Here is a 20,596-nt window from a genome sequence, read left to right as displayed (position 1 = left end):
TATTAAGGCTACATATATTGTATTCTATCATTATATTATCATAATGATAATACCATAAAGCATGTTTATCATCAGTGTGTATCTGGATGCAATATTTTAATCTTGATAAATACAAACATATCATGCTCTCTGTTAATGTGCACTACAATGTTATTACAACACTCTTGATGACACTTGAATGCAGCATTGCTTTTCTGGGGAGATCGCTATTAAATGGTTAGCAGCAGGTAGCTAGCGCTTCGTTTCCAGAATAGTTTATATGCGGCAACAGAAGTGTTTTGAACTGTCCAGAGGGGGGATATTGGATTGGAAATTTCTCAGAAGCGTAGATGAAAATGTTAACGTTGTTTACGGTATAAAGACGTATAACTTTAGTGCAAGCTAAGGGCTTATATTGGATAACGTTAATGTTATAGTTTCTATTTAACCTAGCTAACGTTAGCAGCAAGCCTAGGACAGTGCACTGTATGTATCAGCTCATGCTAAATGTAAACTTTTAGTTGTGTAGCTAACGTAAAATTACCAAAAAAAACTACCATAGAATATGTGTATGAGACATTAATAAACTAAGAACATGTCAGTGAAAGCCTTATGCAAACTTTAATGGAACTTTTAAGCATCCATTGATAGCTGAACGAGCTTAAAGTTAAGCTGGACGCATGCATATCTGTGTTTATCTTATGATAAGGTAACATACCAAATTGACTAATCTGCTGTCTACACCATAGACCGAATGGCATGACTGCGAACTTACTTTTTTTTAGTAATTAACGCATTTTAAAAACTAAAAAGTTAAGTTTATTAGCTATTCGCGATGGCAAGTGCCTTGGCAGCGAAAATGGGATTTACCTCACTATTGAGAAAACAAGCCAGGAACTTCAACGTCAGGATCTGCACAATGGAGTCAGACATGGAGTTCAGCTGCGAGGTGTGTAACGTTAACGTTATGTGTGTTTCAAAAACTGAGTATAATTTAATTTAACTTTACATCAAAGTTTTCCTGACCACAACACCAAGTGCATCTAAGTTCTCCTACTGACTGGGTTACCAATTGTCATGCATTGTAATGCAACGAAAACCGTATTCCATGCTTAACCACACTGTATCTGTAATGACATCTAAATTCGCGTGTAGTTACCATAGGTAATTACTATATAGTTTATCTAGGCGACAACTATGAAGATGGTCGCTCATATGATATGAAAGTTTCACTTTTCGACACTAGATGGCAGCAAGCAACCACGAACAAACGCAAAATTGGCATAGTGGGCCTATTCTACAGAAGACCATATCTGTTATAATGTATCTCTGTCTTATGCTGCAATGGAATCATGAACATTTTAGTCAACGGCAAAGCTCAATGCAGTATAGGACTTGCTACAATGCTGTGTGAATCACCCTGCAGCGTGAAGTAAAAAACACACTTTATGCTGGTTTCACTATGTATTTTTGGCCTTCTTGCAGTGTTTTTGGTTTAGCATATGATTTGGTTGATGATATATCAGAACTAAAAGGCATCAAAATGACTTGCAGACACCACCCCTGTATTTAAAGGGGAGGAACCCCACCAAAGTTCGCAGTTGGTAATTACACAGAGCAGCATAATGTTAGTTGCAGGTTTCTGTTTTTTGTGCTGGGATGATAATTGTATCAATTATGGGTTTTGTAAATAGCATTTAACGGGCATTGGTCATAGACTAAATGTTCATTCCTCTTGCATAGAATTTTTTGATTGTCCCTACTAGTTGCTATTCCCGCTGCATGGTGGAGGTGATTTCCTCATTTCTATCAGTTCTTAACCCAACAGTTTTTTTTTTCTTCATGCTAACCTTGAATGCACTTGACAGAACCTTACACCCTGAGCTAGCTTAAAAGCTTGAGATGAAAGCAAACAATCATAATTGGATATGTGCACCTGATATGCCTGCTTCATAGCTCTTAGCTGGATGAGGAGAACATGTATGGTTCCCTGCTTTCAACCACAGACTGACGTTATGATGGAAATGCTAGTATGTCTGGATTCAGTAGACACAGCATCATATGAATGGCTCCAGATAGTCAACCCTATGAAGAATTAAGTGCTTCTTTTCTCTGTATTTAGCTCTAACAGACTTTAGTGTATGCTGCGGGATAAATGAATTAAACAAGTTCTTGAAATTCAATATTTTCAGCTTTTCTCTTCTGAGAAAATTGTATAAGATTAAAACATTTTGTAAAAATTATATTCCCTTCCATGAGCACCGAAACGCTCCTGCCTCTTCTTTATTTTATTAAAACATTTTGTATTTTAGGCCAAGTGGAAAGGAAAAGACCTTTTTGACTTTGTGTGCCGGACTCTGGGACTGAGGGAGACATGGTTTTTTGGGCTCCAGTATAACATCAAGGACACAGTTGCTTGGCTGAAAATGGAAAAGAGGGTAAGTGAGTCTAATGTTTTACTGGTCTTGTAACAGCCATGAGCCATATACACATTTTTGATTAAGACGTAGCGAGCATGAAGAGGGAATGCATGGCTGCCACCAAATGCAAATATTGATTTCTTTGGTTCAATGTCATAGGTTCTGGATCAGGAGGTACCAAAGGAGGAACCAATCACCCTTTACTTTCTGGCCAAGTTTTACCCTGAAAATGCTGAGGAGGAGCTAGTGCAAGATATCACACAACATCTTTTCTTCCTACAGGTAACTAACTATACATAATAAACATGTATTGAGAGTTTTGTTTTCACCATTTCATGGTTAATCAGATTGAAAATGATTCTCTTATTATTTGCTCTTTATATACTTACCTTGTCGTCATCCTATCTATTTCAGTTGTGCCTATCATGCCATGAAGGCCTTATGAGAAGGTTCTTTGTACACTTATGTTGACTGACACATTCTCTTCTTTCTCTGCTGCTGTCTAAGTTGAAATTGCTGCAGGCTTACAGGTAAACCTGAAATCCAACATGCCTCTCAAGAATCTGTGGATTACTGCCTAGTGGCTGGCTAGTGGGCGGACACTTTTTTTTCTTCAAAACCAGACCTCTTTCCTGGATCATAATCTTCCCAGAGGGGTGCTGTGTTCAAGACTTAGAAATGGGTGCCATCTTTCTGAGGAACTAGATGGGTTGAAATAAATGCTTTTATAAAAATAGGTGTGTGAGATATTTAACACTTAAAAGCCTTCAAAATACTCTGTAAATTTAGGATTATCCATTTTCACCATTACACACTATTTGGCTGATGCGCTATCTGTATCTGCGTCTTCCTTACTATTCTGATCGGGTGCCAACAGGGGGCACGCGTCCACAGAGTTTCTGACAAGTTGTTGAGCAGAGCACTCTGTAATATACTTTTTCCATTCCAGCCACGTGGAATCAATGCTCAACATATTACCGCTGCCCTTTCTCTCCACTTAATACTCTCCGGGGAATTCCTGTGCAGCCTGCCACACCATTCTCCTTGCAAGAAATTAGATTTGTAACTGTGCTCCGATCGTCCAGTGCCACAGCCGCATTTATCAATTACCAATTAGGCTTTAAGGGTTTAGTTACTACCCAGTTAATGGCATATTCTCCATGGGATGCACATCCCTCATAGCACTCATAGCCCATTGTGCTGGTTTAGTTATATGGTTTGAGACAACAGTGATCTTGTGTTCCTCAACATTTAGATAGAGGCACTTATCTACTTATGGCATAAAAAAAAGTCTCTCTGTGTCCTTAATCTGTTTAGAGGTGGGTTGAAGCAATTTATTCATTTCAGAGGGAAACCTTGTTAAAAAAACAAACTACAGCTGACAAATTACTCAACAGTTAAAGTGGTGCACAGCTACAAGGGGGAGAAGAATACAAATGCGTAGTGCCTTGCATCGCCTGTCTCCTTATTACTTTGCTCTCATTAATTCCCATAATGTCAGGAGCAGGCCTCTGTTCAGATAGTGTCACAGGCATGACAGCTGGATTAGTGCTTATCAGAAATGATCACCGACCCGGATACAAACACACACACACACACACACACACACACACACACACACACACACACACACACACACACACACACACACACACACACACACCCCTCACACACTTTAGACCACTTACACAAACAGACACATGCACACCTTCGTCACCTCAGCCTGCAATCTTAGCAACAACATGGCCTCATTTGTAAACACATTTCAAAACAAGAGAAGACAGCATGACTGGCTTTGCAAATGATAAGGATAAGGATAACGCATAAAATTTCCCACTACGGCTGAAGCACGTTTGCACCATCTAACCTTGCAGTCTGGCTTTGTGCTCTATATGTAGTTTTGTTTGTGATTCAATTAGTTTGACAGGTGACAGAGCTTGGGTAGCTTGCGAGATGTAGCACTTTAATCTGTTGGGAGTTTGTTAAAGGGGATTGCCACTCATTTTACGAATTCATGTTATTACTGGGATCCAAGAAAGTCAACACCACTCTTTCCATAAGCCATAAACTGGAGACCTAAACCTTGAATGTGTCGTTCTTACTGACTGGAATTCACACACATATAATGTGCTATCTAGACTCTGTGGGGGCACAGACAAAAGCATGAATTATAAAAATGGGCGGCGCTCTCTAATTATGATTTGGTGCTTTTCAAGGATTCACGCATTTTTGTCATGTCATTATACTCTGCTGGCTAGCAAGCAGATATTCTTGGAGCAGCTTAATGATCATATGAAATGATGTTGGCTTAGGTAGATAGTTTTTGGTCCAGTGTCTAATAGGTCCCCACGTGGCTATGATACTTAAGTCTTACAATATTTATTTGGCACAGTTTCCAGACCTCTCTAAAAAGAGCAACTCCCAGTGTACTGTAGCAGTGGTAGCTGGAAGTTTATTTATTCAGTTTGCAGCATATTATAACTAGATTTTGTGGCTACTGAAAATTGGTACATGAACAACGTTTTAGCTGTATACGGTTCCTGTGGTTTACTTAAGGGAATGAACTTCTGGCTGTCATAACCACATTTCTCAGAAAGTTGTGTTTCACCGTGCACTGACACTCTTCTCTCTAAGGTATCAAGTCTTTTTTCATTGTGTTTGAGTCAAGTACGATCACCTGTCAATCTGATACAGGTCCTTCATCTCACAAGAATCATTTTGTTCCTCTCATGGAAATCACTTTAAAGTAGATGTAATACTCAAAATGAAGACAAAGAACAGTTGATGATTTATATTAGGCTGTAGATGATAGTTTTCTCCCAAAACCCAGCCTTTTGTCTTCAGTGGCACCTAAATGGCACAGAATATACATAAGCTGCATGGTTCATTCCTAAAAGATGTTTGTATTAGGTGAAATAAAGAGGGCTTTTGTTATTCAGGTGGATACATGCATCACAAAATTACCGGTACTAGTGCCTCAAAGCTGATCTTATTTGATAACTCCTCAGGTGAAGAAGAAGATTCTCGAGGAGGAGATTCACTGTCCACCTGAGGCCTCTGTGCTGCTGGCCTCCTACGCCGTCCATGCCAAGGTTAGTGCTCTTTTTGGAACTGAAGATCTTATTCTCAGCTATTTTCCAGCAAGATCAGTATGCACATCCATTCATCTTCGTTAAGGTTTATTTATCTTAACTTAAAAATTTGCATGACAACTTCTTCTCCTCCTCGACCATATTTTATTTTAAATTATTGGTCTGATGAGGTGCTAGCAGCTGTGAATAATTTATTACAACTGGGTTCTTTCTGTAACTGCGCCAATGGTTTTAAATAAAAGCAGTGTAGACCCAGCAATTTTCGGTCCGGTTTTTGTGCCCATCCCAGCACAGAGAAGCCACTATAGAGAATACTGTGACATCAGAATAAACCTTATTCTGGATCTGAGCATCACATCATCATTCATATTCATTATGATTATTTTGACTGCTATTGCGATTGCGATATAATTCACAATATTGGAGGGAATGATCGTTTTTGTATCATTATTCTCATTTTCATTGAAAATTATTAACATTGAAAGAAATGAAAATGATTATAGTGTGATTTTTGCGAGGATCTGCACCAAACAAAGATTTTTTTCTTAAGTCTGTAGGATACGATTTGTAGGCCTGGATTTGTAGGCCGGGACATCTCTGCATCACCACAATACTTAATTCAGAATGGTATGACACTATTTTGTCATTAACAAATATTGCGATTTGGATATTCCACTAGTCCATATTGCGATTTGGATACAATTGCGATTCATTCATTCATTCAAACCTTTATTTAACCAGGATAAAAAACTCCTTGAGATTACAAATCTCTTTTACAAGAGTGTCCTGGCAAGTGACAGCAGCGTGGTTTCAAATAAATACAAAGACAATAACAAGTAAAAACATAGACACACTTTCACTCATCATATTCAAACAACAATGTCATCATAAAGAGAAAATCTGGGTCCTAAATCAATTTAAAAACAATGACAGACAGACTGCCTTTCTGCAAGATCCTTTAAAAAGCCTTTAAAAGAATAAAAAGAGACCAACTCCTTCAACTGTAGTTCATTCTGAAGCTGATTCCATGCAGATGGTGCTGCAAAATAAAAAGCCTTTTTACCAAAGTCAGTGCGGGCTTTAGGGACTGACAATAAAAACAGATCAATCAGATTAATTGTGCAGCCCTAGTGCTGGGTGACATTTATGGTGCTGGCTTTCCTCACCAGACAACCAATCCCCCCCTCCTTAAAAACCATTGTCTCCAGACAAAGCGGAAAACCTCTGGTGCTGAAAAATGAAGCCAATGTTGAGTGCCAATAACTGCTTTTCATTGAGTGGCCACTTGAAGCTGGCTCTAAATGGAGTCAATCCTCATAGACCACCATGTCACGAATGCCCAACTTTACAGCAGAATTAAACATGTTTACAGCCTGGTACAAGACCAGGGGAGAAGAGCATAAACTGTAGCTCTGTTCACGCTCCACCTCTTTGCCCATTTTTGGTTTAGACAACGTCAGGCACTGCCAAGTTGGCGACTGCTTTATTTTGGCTCTTTAGAAACCTATAGGTGACGTCCCAGAGACTATGTACATACTATATTTTCTACAGTCTATGCTCTTGACTCTGGAGCTCCTAAGGTCACAGAGCGGTGAGTGGGTGGGGCTTAAGCCTCTTCCCACCACTGCCTGTATTGATACTTTCCAGGGTAGAGGCACCTTAGCCAAAACTGTGGGGTTTAGTTACTCTTCAAGCATTAAGCATACTTTATGAGCACTATAAACTGCATTGTCCTCTTTGAATGTGCACTGTATAACATTTCTAATCGATTTATTGGTTGAGGATCAAACAACAAGTCTGTGAAGTCTATGGAAATCAGTTCACAGGAAAAAGCTCCCTTAATAAACCTCCAGCGATCTCAGTGGTTTTGGTTGAAGGATCCCATCTCTCTGAAATCCCCAAGAAAAAGATAGGGAGAGTGAGGTGGAGCTTTTTGACAGGCGGACAGGGTCTAGTGAGACTGGAGCTCCACCTCAAAGGTCTGGCCAAGAGCCCTCAGAGACTCGCCTCTCCCATGCCAATTTAACAGGACTCGGTTAGACGAGACCGTGTGGATAGAGAAAAATCAGCAAATCTAATTTTGAGCATGGGACTTGTGCTCTCTACTGTCAGCACGTCAGTCTGGAAACAGCAAAAAATATGGGGTCACAATCTGTTTTCATTTAATCAGCAGTCCACTTTGATTAGAGCCAATGTGAGTAAATTGGTGTTGTGAAGGGGAGACAGGTACTTGTTTAGCAGTGCAGCTGCTGAGAGGTTTTTGGCAGGCTTTCCCTTCTCTTTCTCTCATCATGAGTTGTTTTTTTTGCAGAACCACTGTGTAGCCCGTGATATTGTGTATATCTCTTTATAGTAAATGTGAATTATATTTTTGTTCAGGCATGCACAGTCGCTCACAACATTTTTGTGTGTGTGTGTGTGTGTGTGTGTGTGTGTCTAATCAGTTTCCAGTCGGAGCAAGAACTGGCGTATAGTTCATAACAAACGCAGTAGGAAGCCAGAAAAACTGTATTTTTACCTTGTATAAGTTACAGAGTGGGCATGAATAAAGGGGATAATAAAAGTAAGGAATACTGGAGGAATTTGTGTGTGCACAAATACTCTAACTGACTTCCTTACAATTATTTCTGGAAAATGAAAATGGTGTTTTTAAAAGTAATTTTTTTTATATAAATCCTCTCTAAGACAGCAAATAAACAAAATTCCCAAGAGGTGAGAAAACCCCTTCTGATAATTTATAACATGTTATAAGTCATCTGATTTAACATACTCATTTTTGGCTGGATATTTGTATGTGTACGCTCTGTGAGCATATAGCTCAGCCTCAGTGGGTCTGCAGAGGTTTCGGTGCCTCCTGCTTTGTTTTCAGAGTGGGTGTAGTGCTTCAAGGAGGTGTTGACCGGGAATTTCAAGAAACAGCCAGTTAGGAAAAATGCAAAGGGAGTCACTCTGGCATAGAGGTCGAGTACAGGACTGAGGTCGGCTTACTCAGCCAAAATGCCACTGAGGGCATGGAGCTGCGTGTCCAGCTGAGTGTGGAGGGACATGACAGGCTAATAGGAATGAATGACACTGGTGGGAATCACTGTGTTTTACAACAAGACTTATACCAAACTTAATATTTGAAAGTTAAATGAGGCAGCATTTAGGCTCCAGTATGTTTACTCTGTAGTTGTAACCCAATGTTTTTCCTTTTTTTCACCTCACAGCATATATATGAGATATATTTCCTATATATAGGATATAGGATATATTCCTAAAAAGCTCAACAGAGGTTGCACTTTTCAGTTTCAATCTGGATCACACAATATGTTAATACTCATGGAATTTTTCATCCTTGCCTCCTTGAGATTATATAAATCCTGCTTCACTCATCTGACTCAACTGACATAATATTGATGCCCACCACAGCTTGGGTGAGCCAGCATTACCATGGGAGACAATGAGACACGGAGATGGAAAGAAAATGAAATTTTACTGCTAGCTGGAGAGACATGTCATTTTAGTCACAATTTGCAGGCATGTAGCACAAGTGGGTAGCTGTGGCTCGGAGGTAGAGTGGTTGCCCCGTCAACCACAAGGTTGGCGGATCAATTCCAGGCTCCTCTGGCCACATGTCAAAGTGTCCCCTGAGCAAGACGCTGAACCCCAAGTTGTTCCCCCGATGTATAGCTGTCCACTGCTCCTAATACTTAGGATGGGTTAAATGCAGTAATAGAATTTCACTACATTGTACTGTGTGTATGTGTCGATTAAGAATAAAGTTTGATCCAACTCAGAAGAGATATCATTTGTAAAAGTGTAGATCTAAAAACAGGTGATCTTTTTTGTTTTCTTTTATCGGTTTTTATCTGTCACTCACTTTCACTTCAAATTTGTATCGCACATGGGTAACGCTGTGAATACATACAGAAAGTATAAATATTAACTAGGGCTGCACAATATATCGTTTTTTTTATTGTCATCGCAATATCAACTGTCGCAATAAACCTATCGCGAAAGGCTGCAATATATCGCGAAAGACACCCAGAGATTTTGTGTGTTAATTGAGAGAAAATATCAGCAGAAAACTGCACTTTAAAATGTAATGTCGTTCTGTAAATGTCGTTCTATTTTTTTGTGCTGCCTTTTAGGTTCAATTCAATGTTCAATTTGTTTAGTAAAAGAAAGTTGGAAATTATTTTATATATTATATTTTATATATATATTTTTATATATTATTTTATTTGTTTTAAATTCAACAAGCAATTTGTTGTATTTTAGCAGCAGAAATGCAGAACTGATAACACACACAGCTATATTGCGTAGTTTCTGTCGACCCCCACGAGGAATTCTAAGTAATGACAACAAAACTGTCGGCGTGTCCACATGATACAAGCCTTCCATGACTGCGCACCGCCCAGCGCCCCCCAGTTGCAAGTAGCCAAGGAGCCGGACGAGCAGCACATTTTGCAAGGGCTTGAATGTAACGGACGTTCATTAATATCAAAAAGTTACGCACTAAAGCTTTAATATCTGTTTATTTATTTATATATTAGTTATATCACTATCCCGATATTCAACAATGTTATCGCATATTTCCCTCATATCGTGCAGCCCTAATATTAACAGACACGCCAATGCTTTGAGCTAAATACTAACGTCAGCATGCTAACATGCTCACTCTTACAATTCATCTTGTAATGGTGGTGCTAGAGGAAAAGTAGCCATGCTGCTAACGTGGCTAAAAACATCAGATACGAACAGCATTTTCAAACTGATCCTGAGACCTTGGAAAGTTAACGTAGCTTTTTTAAGCTGCTATTTTGCCTGTCTACAACACAATAATGCTTTTCATTGGTTTGAGTGTATTTCATGACTAGATATGACAAACCTGTATTTCTCACTTTTGGACTGTAAATGGATTTTCTTCAAAGTGACTGGACTGTGTGAGAAATCACTGTGTGCTGCTGGTGATAATTGTTGAGTGAAAATGTTGACACATACTGTCCTTTGAGAATCGATTGTTGGTGTTTGTTTGGGGTTGTTTGAAATCATTGGAAGTAATCTAAAAGCTTCTGAGAGTCACTGTCAAAATGCCTGAGCTTAAGGCCCAGTTGGTGCCATAATACCTCCATAAGTCTTTATATCATCAATTATGTAGCAGTTACAAACAAACAGGTGAGGAACTGAGGGAGTAGAAACTGTGAGGATGGGAAACCTGAGGGAAAGGAGCTAATTAAATGGCCCTATTCCAGGATTTGCAGCCTGTGTGTTGAGCTTATTAAATTCAGGTCTGTAAAGTACTGCTTTTAGACTGAAGTGCAGAAAAATAAAATCCAATTAAACCTCATAATAAAAGTAACGCTATAAACACAACAACACAACATAGAATGAATTAGTTATTTAGAACCACAAAAGTGGTCAAATTCTTCTAATTTATTGTGTGCAATTTATCAAAAGTCCCCCCATTATAAACAACAATCAATGCACTCCCCTTCCATTTTTCTGAGACAATGTCTTTGTTGTGTATATTTTTCTCACCTTCAGGTAATTGCAATGACACTTGAGCAACACCAAAAGGTTTTTTTTAGCTATCTGAAACCTCAGGGGTAATGTCATATCTTGGTGTTAGGCTCACAATCAAATACGGAGCGAGTCTTTCGAAGACTACCTATTTTCCACAAAGGTATAACCAAAAGGTTCAATAGTAATAGAGGGAGAAATCCATGAGAAGAGGTATCATTTTTTGGTGTCAGGCTTTTTCAGTCAATTTGCTTTCACTCTTGAGTTTAAGCACTCTTAGAGGGTGCCCTTAAAACTGTTTTCCAAAAAGATTGACCCGACTACTTACTAAGGATGTCCAATAAATCTCACACATACAGCATGGGCCTAAAATGTTAAGACTTTTTTGATTAAATTAGACTATCATAGTAATACTACATTTGTCTGTCTAATTTTGACACAATTTTGTCTCTTGAATACCCCGGTGCTCTAATAGTTCTGTGGAAAAATGCAAAAGTGTTATAAATATATAAAAATTGCCTACCTCAATGAAACAAATAATTTTAACAACACAATAACAGCTAACAATAGTCACAGTGCCAAGGAAAACATTAGCATAGCATTCAGCAATGCACAGATATAGGTACGGTATGTTGAAGTTAACCTACTTTCATAAATCTACAGTCATAGACCACTTTTTTTAAACAGTAGCTGCATGTATAATTCATATCCTTTCACCAGTTTTACAGTAGCCCAAAGGAAATTCCCCACCACCACCCAGTCATGCCTAATCCATCCATATCTCTTCTCAAACATGCATGTTATAATTTGTATCCCGGCTCTGTGATGATAAGAAATCCGTCTCAGTTCTCTCTGAGATATCTCTAATAGCATCATTTACACCGTCTCCCACCAACAGGGCCACTGTGTGTGCGGTGCACATTAATGACCTCATGGCAGACCAGCCTCCATTCATTCTCCAAGGGACCCTTTTCTTACACGCGCTGTAGTTTCATTTTATGAATTGCTCCCAGGAGAGGCATAGTCTGGCCTGTTATTGAAGGGAAGGTGGATAACGTCCATTAGTTTGGAGTGATTTTAATTCTTTTGGCACTTTTGCTCTACTTTGCAGTACGAAGACTACGACCCCAGCGTTCACAAACCTGGCTTCTTGGCTAAGGAGGAACTGCTTCCAAAGAGGGTGAGTCACAGCTGGGTTTACTTATTGTCATTGCTAGTGAAGATACTAGTCATGTCATTAATAGACAATATACATACATACAATACAATATGTATTTTATTTAACTGTAACTTATGTAACTATGGGTGTGATAAGTGACAAGTATGCCAAGCTCTACTATAGCGTTTTTGTTAATAATGATTTCATTATTAAGGGGTAGGATTAAATAAATTAATACTTCTTCCTACTCCTTTTCGTGCATGTAAATTAAGGAAGTTCGCTAATGAAATGAATTATGTCGTCTTTTTCTCTTTTTTTACCTTTTTATTTTTATTTTGTTGGATATGTTTTCAACAACTGCTATATACATGCTCAAAATAAATAAATAAATAAATACAAAATACAAAAAAGATGTTTACATATGTCTTATTATCTAGGCGGTTACCTGCAATATGATCCAGTATGCACTGTATTATCTGCATGCGTTGCATTCATATATATATATATATATATATATATATATATATATATATATATTATATATATATATATATAGTTTTGCCTCTTCCCATTTCAGGTTATTAACTTGTACCAGATGACTGCAGAAATGTGGGAGGAGAGGATCACAGCCTGTTATGCAGAGCACAGGGGCAAGACGAGGTAAAAAGTGCTGCACCAAACTGTACTGCTGTGAAGTTCCAAAGTCATTAGCACATTTCTAAATTATTATAAGTTCACCAAGGATGTGCTTAAAACTTGGGTATACAAGAAATGTTTAATTCAAAACTAAAGTCCATTTTGGCAGCGAGATGCAAAAAGACTCACATAAAGGTTGTTTCTGTAGGGAAGTTTTTAAAAGGAGTATTTATGAATCCACAGGATGAACTTTATTGGTTAATAAAATGCACCAAATGGCACCGCCTACTACAGCCTTTAACTCATGAATTAAATCAAATGACATGTATTTTCATAAGAGAAGCACAATTCATATAGCTATTTTTTAAAAGGGAATAATTTGGTAAGGAGTAAATACAGTGTATCATAGTGAAAAGGACTATAAAATGTTGCTGGAATTGCTTTCATAAAACTAAAATGAAAATCAGTTGTTCTGTTGCACTTTGCTCCATCACTAAGCTAAGCTTAGGTGAAAAATTGACAGAGAGTAAGTGTGAGGGATGTGGAGTGTCTTAAAAGTCCTGTGGGTGGGGAGGTTTGGGCTGGAAAGTGAGTTCTAAAAGCTAGCAAACTGAACCGCACTTGGAAAAGTGATAATTGACTCACTCACTGATGCTGATGGCTTGTCATATCAACATTTGTTACATACTGTACATTCATGGTTCCTAGAAGATATATCCAAGAGACATTGGTGATGCCTTGACTTTTCCTACCGCACCACCACAAGGTTCACATTGTCATGTCCCCCTTAAGATGAGTTGCGATAGTTTCGGTGATCCCTCGAATTTCCATCTAGTGCCATCATCAGGCCAAATGTTTTATTTGTCTAGTACTGAGGGTTTATGACCAAAATATCTGCAAAATGAATGACATTCCCATCAGCCTCATTAGAAAATGTTAGCATGCTAATATGCAAAACTAAGACAGTAAACATGGTAACTTAAAGGAGAATTCCGGTCGATTTCAACGCGTAGCTCTGTTGTTTGGAAATTTGGAGTGCTGTCATTAGCAAGAAAAACTAAACCAATCGGTGCTGCCTACACCGTGTTATCCTCCTGCTAGCATTAGCACCCAACAGGCTTAAACAGGGCAAGTTTTAAACATGTTTTAAGCCTCTAAACATGCTCAAAATGTCATTACAAGTGCCTACCCATGTGCAGTGGTTCCTTCCGAGGGAACACAGCGAATCTGACTGGAATATTGGATTGTAGGATTTCGACAATCGACTAGTGTGGACTTGACCGGAAAACAGGAAACAAACAGAGGTATGTGCACTGGCTGGATTAACACAGCTTTTATGCCTTTCTGTCACATCTACAGCAGTCAGATTCTCTGTGTTCCCTCGGAAGGAACCACTGCACATGGGTAGGCACTTGTAATGACATTTCGAGCACGTTTAGAGGCTTAAAACACGTTTAAAACTTGCCCTGTTTAAGCCTGTTGGGTGCTAACGCTAGCAGGAGGATAACACGGTGTAGGCAGCACCGATTGGTTTAGTTTTTCTTGCTACTGACAGCACTCCACATTTACAAACAACAGAGCTACGTGTTGAAATTAAACCGAATTCTCCTTTAAGAACTGGTAAACATCAGCATTTTAACATTCTCATTGTGAGCATGCTAGCATTTAGTTCAGGGGTCTTCAACGTTTTTTGGGCTTAGCTGAAAGAGAGATGCTGTAGGGACCCCCTACTACATATACTGTATAACATTTAGTTGCATATTAAACCAGGCCACATGGAGGAAAATTAATGGATATAATTTATACATCATGTTTTAATGTTAAACATACATGTGGAAAGCACAGTGAATCCTTAAGCTGAACTGTATGGCTACCATAGTGGCTACTTTACCTATAGTAAGCTTATCTTTAATGTGTAAATCACATTTTTAGGCCAATTCATCATTGCTATTAATAAGTTGAATTCATATTGATGTATATTTCTTAGACATTTTAATTTTTGAAAAAAGAATTAAACAGCTACAGTTCTCAAATGTTAATTGTTGTTAACACAAACAGCTGTAGAAGAACAAACTAAAATTGGCAAAATGTTATTCAGATTCTACTTTATCTATTTGATCGAAGACAAAAGTTAAAGTTAAAATGTTAATTTCTTCTTTATTTTGGCTCATATTCTTTTTTAACTTATGTCATCATCAAAGTAACTGACTTACTTGCCATGTGCAACTCTAATGCTTTACACTTCCACAGCATTACCATTAAAATTTCCTCTGATCCACTCCACAGTCAGAATGTACTGAGTCAGCATCCAACCTAGTTAAGAATTTGTTTACTTGGCATAATGCTGTCTTGTTTAAACTTTGATGAAGCTTAAATCATCAATTTCCCACCACCCATATCCAACCGCAAGTTATTAAAAGTTAAGGCGGAAGCATGCCCTGATTTTTCCTCAACCATCAAAGTATGCTAATGATTTCTTTTTTTTTTGCTGAGTTGATCCTGAAATCACAACATATCTGCCAACCAGGCTGCAGAAGGAGAAGAAGAAAAGATTTTTGTGCATTTGATTTCTCGAGTATTTAGAGTCTCGGAGGCATCTTTTCCATCAAGCATGACCTGGTCTGATCTCCTTTTTCTCTCCACTTCTGCACCTCTCCTCTCCTCCCACTCTTCCATCCCTCTCTTCTCCATTCCATTGGATCCCTCTCAATCTCTGTCTCTTTGTGTCTGTCTTTGAACCAGGGATGAAGCTGAGATGGAGTATTTAAAAATAGCTCAGGACCTGGACATGTATGGCATCAATTTCTTTTTAATCAGGGTGAGCCAGTGCTGCTTTGCTATATCTTTACAAAGTACTGTAAGCCTCTATGAGAGATTAAGAGGCATGTCAATTTCACTGTGGTGTTATGAATTGAAGTGGGGTATAGCAGTCGGACTCTCCTGTTCTAAATTGTCCCTTAGTTGAATGTATTATTTTAATTATTTGAGCATTTTTTAAATAAATGTGTATGTTTTGGGGGTACATAATGAACTGTGATTTGACACCGGATCTTTTCCAGGTGAGTCACAGCGGAAGCAAACCTGTCACAACTCTTAAACTGAAGTTTATTTGAGGGGCCTTGTTCAGTGCATTCTCTACAAGGCCGAAGCATTTTAAAATATGTCAAACTCAGATAAAGTAAATCACTGTAGCATTAATCTTCAAGTAAACAAGCCCAGACTGCATATACACCCAGCGACTACATTGTTCAGCTCAACACTAACAAATAGTTGTGGCAAGTAGAGCCACCACAATGGCACCTCTGTTAAATGCAAGGACAAATAAATGTTGGCTGGAAGGTCACTAGTGTCCCTTCACATTTGGGTAGAAGAAAAGCTTTGTTTACTCTGCTGTATGTTGTTTAGAATAAAAAGGGAACAGATCTTCTTCTGGGTGTGGATGCCCTGGGTCTGCACATCTACGAGCCGGACAACAGGCTGACACCCAAGTGCTCCTTCCCTTGGAATGAGATCCGCAACATCTCCTACAGCGACAAGGAGGTGGGAGAATCTGCTGCTGTTCTCTAATGAAAAAGATTGGTCGAAGATAACTTTTTGATACGTATATAATAGGGGCGTTGAAATTTATCATTTCATTGATGCATTGCAATGCGGACGTGGACGATTCTGCATCAATGCAGTGATGGACCATAATCGATTATTGCCTACTGATGTCACTTGTTGATTTTCCACTTTTTTCCTTTTGTCTGTTGTCTGCTGTGTTCAGACTCCACTACATTCAGGAAGCAGGTAGAGAGCAGATACAATAAAAAGGGGAGTTCACATATGTGTGTGTGTGTGTGTGTGTGTGTGTGTGTATATATATATATATATATATACATATATATATATATATATACATATATATATATATATATACATATATATATATATACACATATATATATATACATATATATATGTGTGTGTGTGTGTGTGTGTGTGTGTGTGTGTGACTGCTTGAATTTGTCGATGAAAACCATGTGTGAGGAGGTGACACATCGTGATATCGAATCGATTTGAATCGTTGACAGGATAATCGTAACCGAATTGAATCGTGAGACCAGTGAAGATTCACACCCCTAATATATAGGCGATACTTTAGCATCACACTTTGTTGGTTTAAGTTAGTGCATTAACTTCTTGTTTTAACATATGCAGAGGTCTTATCTCATGAACATATGTTTTTATTTGAACATTGTGATATTGATTTAAAAAATATTGCTCAGCCTTACCCAACAGATGGGTGTTTTTCTTTTGTGGTTTGATTAAAAATCTGATATTCTTGTTTCCTCAATGTTTAGTTTACCATTCAACCTGTGGACAAAAAAACCAGTGTTTTCAAGTTCAACTCTTCACGGCTAAGAGTCAACAAGTTGGTGAGTTCAGCTGAGATGGTAGAGATAGTGAAATTTAGGAAGAATTACTGGAAGTGGCTGGCGAATAGAGTTTTGGGATTTACCAACCATTTTAACTTTGTAAATAGCACACATTATTGGTTTTGTTTCTCTTGTGCAGATTCTCCAGTTGTGTATAGGGAACCATGACCTGTTTGTGCGTCGGCGGCGGGTGAACTCACTTGAAGTACAGCAGATGAAGTCTCAGGCCAGAGAGGAGAGGGCCAGGAAACAGGTACATTGATAACGGAGAAACAAAGAAGAAGGGATGGGGTTAAACTTGTCAATAGCCAGTTTTCCATTCAAATGTATGGCATATTCTAAACAAAACATCGGCAAAAGAAAATGGCAGTTAATGAATGTTTCCATCCTCTACTGGTATGCAAAATATTGTGAGTTGGACACATCAAGATAAACAGTTGCTGGCACTATGTCTGCAGTACGGTGCTATTAAACCATTGCTGAATAAGAGGGCTCAGCAAGAGGACATAATTACGTATATTTTTGCAATATTTCAACTTTTTAGCGACTTTCCAGCATTTCCACTCAGGTTTTTTCTGCTCAAATTGATAATGCACATCCAAACAGGTGGATAGAAACGCACTTCAAGGGAGGAAACGCAAGAATCCAAAAATTGATGAACATTGCTTTGTCAAATTAAAGTTACTTCTTAAACTTGATTTATTCAGGTGCACCTGGATCCAAGTTGTGCTTTGTCCATTGTCAACCATATTCCGTCTTTTGTTCGTTCTTTCTTTCTTTGTCCATATTTTCACTAATGTTTCCCACCATACCCTCTCTTCTTTGTCCACACTCCACCTGGATGTTCGTTCAGGTAGAGAGGCAGCGTCTGCAGAAGGAGAAGAAGCTGCGGGAGGAGGCAGAGAGAGCCAGGGACGAGCTGAAAAGGAGGCTGATTCAGCTGCAGGACGAGGCTCACATGGCCAACGATGCACTGGTAAGATTCAATCGGTTAGCTTAATCCAAAAGCCACCATTTTGTTGGCTATGTGACATATAGTTTCAGTAAGTAAGTTTCATAACAACTTATTTATGTCAAATTGAGCTCCTTTCACACCAGCCTCACTTCACTTCCTCCCAGTGTTTCCTGTTTTCCACATTTACTCATTCTTTCCCTTTATTGTCCCATTTATTGTCACTGTCACTCTCCGTCAATCTCCCCCACTCCTTCTGTACTCTTGCACATCCCTCCCTGTCTTCCCCCTCTTTTTCTCTGCACAAATTTCGTCTCTCACTCCACCTCTCTTTCTTTGCTCCATTTTCATATTTTCATTTTTCCTCTTTTCTTTCCCCCTTCTTGTGTTTGCCCTTCCTCCTCCCGCTCCTCTCCAGCTGCGTACGGAGCAGACGGCGGACCTGCTGGCTGAAAAGGCCCAGATCGCGGAGGAGGAGGCTAAGCTGCTGGCCCAGAAAGCTGCCGAGGCCGAGACAGAGATGCAACGCATGAAAGCGACTGCCATCCGTGGCCAAGAGGAGCGGCGGCTCATGGAGCAGAAGATGCTGGAGGCAGAGATGCTGGCACTCAAGATGGCCGAGGAATCGGAAAGGAGGTGGGGAGAGGAGGAACAAGTGGCCGCGTGGATGAATTGTAGAGTGTACAGCCATCCATGCTACAGTGAATATGATTCTGATCCAGCTTTGGGCACTATGTTGCTTTTTCTCTGTCAACTCGGTCTCTCGGATACACAAATTCTCTTTATTTGTATTCGTCACACAAACGCACCTGCACGGCATGCATAGTTTTTTTTTTTTAGATCTTTAAATAACTTATCCCCATGTCTTACTTACTTTCCAAGTTTTTTTTCTTTTATTTGTGAATACCTCGAACTGTGGAAGATGTCTTTCAGGAGCATCAAAACACAGTTCCTAAATAACCTCCCCAAGTCATAAACCTCCCAAATGTTTTTAAGTCACTATATTGTTTAATGTAGAGGGGCACAAACATGCCGCTGCATTTCAGTTTGCTCTGCAGCACAGAAGTCGGTTGATATGCTGTGAGCATAGAGCTAGGTAACGCAGCTGCATTTAAATTGCTCGATCAAAGAACTTCTAACTTGTTTAAAATCATTTAATTTTAAAGGCTTTGTTATTGTGCTGCAGCAGGTAATCATGCGGTTACAGACTGCTGCGGCACACAGAAGGAAGAGGGAGAAAGCTTTTTGTTCAGCAGCTCTCCTCCTAGGTCTGAGGTGCGGCAGTTCATTTGTGCTAGTTAATTGTAAGCAGTAGTTTCGATTGATGGTGGGAGTCCCTATCAAGCAGTCTGTTTTAATACACTTTGAAGCTCCCCTGTGCTGACACTGACTTTTTGATCCGTGTTTTATCTGTGCCTTTGTCATTTTCTGTTACATCCTAGAGTGGTTCAAATCCAGTACTTATATCTACTGTTAACTTTTTTTAAATTTCTTTGGAGGATGGATAAGGAGATGACTTGATGAGAGATCCTCGATCAGCACTCTGTAAAGCCTGATAGATGCCAATTCATTGTAGCAAAGAACTTAAGTCGTTTTCATAATAAAACATTATACACGGATACTAAAAATATCACTTCACAGCCTCTACTTCACAATTTATTAGGCAATCATTTCAAATGGGCACCATTAACCACTTGCGAGTAACTGCAATATCTGGATGAGCACTTTCTGCACCAGAGAAATTTAAACCTGTGGCACTCAACATGTAAATGACTACGTCCACTCAAACCCTTGAAGCACATAGCTCCCCCACATCAACCAGGAACTGCGGAGTGTTCAGGAACACAATCAAAATAAATGTAATCACCTGCGTTGATTGTCTGTGTGCAAACTCAATAGTGGTATAATGGAGTCAGAAATGATTGTCTGCTTGGGTGATACATTGATCACCTGGTAATAACAAAGTGACATTCCTGGTTCGTCGAGTACCGATGATCCCGATTATGTAATATCATTTTGGGTTCAATTGAGATGATTCTGTCTCCTTTGAATGATTAGGAGGTGAATTAAAGTATTAACTGCATCTGTCTGTCTGTTTGTCCCTCAGGGCCAAGGAGGCTGAGCTGCTGAAACAGGACCTGCAGGAAGCCAGGGAGTCAGAGCGCAGAGCAAAGCACAAGCTGCTGGAGATTACCAGCAGGGCTGTCTACGCGGTAACAGACCTAGAACATACCCACACAGACTTTTTCTCACAGTGTTTTTACTCAAATATACTTAAAACGCATAAGTACATAATGCACAAGCCAAGAACAAACAAGTATGCTGACACTATTAATCAATTATGGCAGGAAATAAATCAATAGAAATTCTGCTTATTGATGTATTAGCGACGGTGCATATTATTGGTCTGCACCTAGTCTCGCTTTGCCAGACCC

General features: G+C 39.1%; 1 protein-coding gene across 2 annotated transcripts in view; it reads left to right on the top strand.

Annotated features, from left to right (window-relative positions):
- Positions 1-207: 207 nt before the first annotated feature.
- Positions 208-20,596, top strand: part of nf2a (NF2, moesin-ezrin-radixin like (MERLIN) tumor suppressor a) — a 28,457-nt gene continuing 8,068 nt past the window's right edge. The window contains exons 1-13 of one of the 2 annotated variants that reach the window (XM_078251321.1): positions 208-928; positions 2,292-2,417; positions 2,559-2,681; positions 5,408-5,491; positions 12,108-12,176; positions 12,733-12,815; positions 15,534-15,609; positions 16,197-16,331; positions 17,135-17,209; positions 17,349-17,462; positions 18,063-18,185; positions 18,580-18,797; positions 20,269-20,374. In XM_078251321.1, coding sequence (XP_078107447.1) covers positions 815-928; positions 2,292-2,417; positions 2,559-2,681; positions 5,408-5,491; positions 12,108-12,176; positions 12,733-12,815; positions 15,534-15,609; positions 16,197-16,331; positions 17,135-17,209; positions 17,349-17,462; positions 18,063-18,185; positions 18,580-18,797; positions 20,269-20,374 — 1,446 coding nt within the window. In that variant the 5' untranslated portion in view covers positions 208-814. Of the gene's footprint in view, positions 929-2,291; positions 2,418-2,558; positions 2,682-5,407; positions 5,492-12,107; positions 12,177-12,732; positions 12,816-15,533; positions 15,610-16,196; positions 16,332-17,134; positions 17,210-17,348; positions 17,463-18,062; positions 18,186-18,579; positions 18,798-20,268; positions 20,375-20,596 lie in introns of those variants that run through there. The other variant, XR_013502013.1, reaches the window with a different exon arrangement.

The sequence above is a fragment of the Sander vitreus genome, chromosome 5 (assembly GCF_031162955.1).
Source record: "Sander vitreus isolate 19-12246 chromosome 5, sanVit1, whole genome shotgun sequence".
NCBI classification, from domain to species: Eukaryota; Metazoa; Chordata; class Actinopteri; order Perciformes; family Percidae; genus Sander; species Sander vitreus.
The sequence above is the reverse complement of the archived record's forward strand: the minus strand, read 5'-3'. Positions and strand labels throughout refer to the sequence as shown.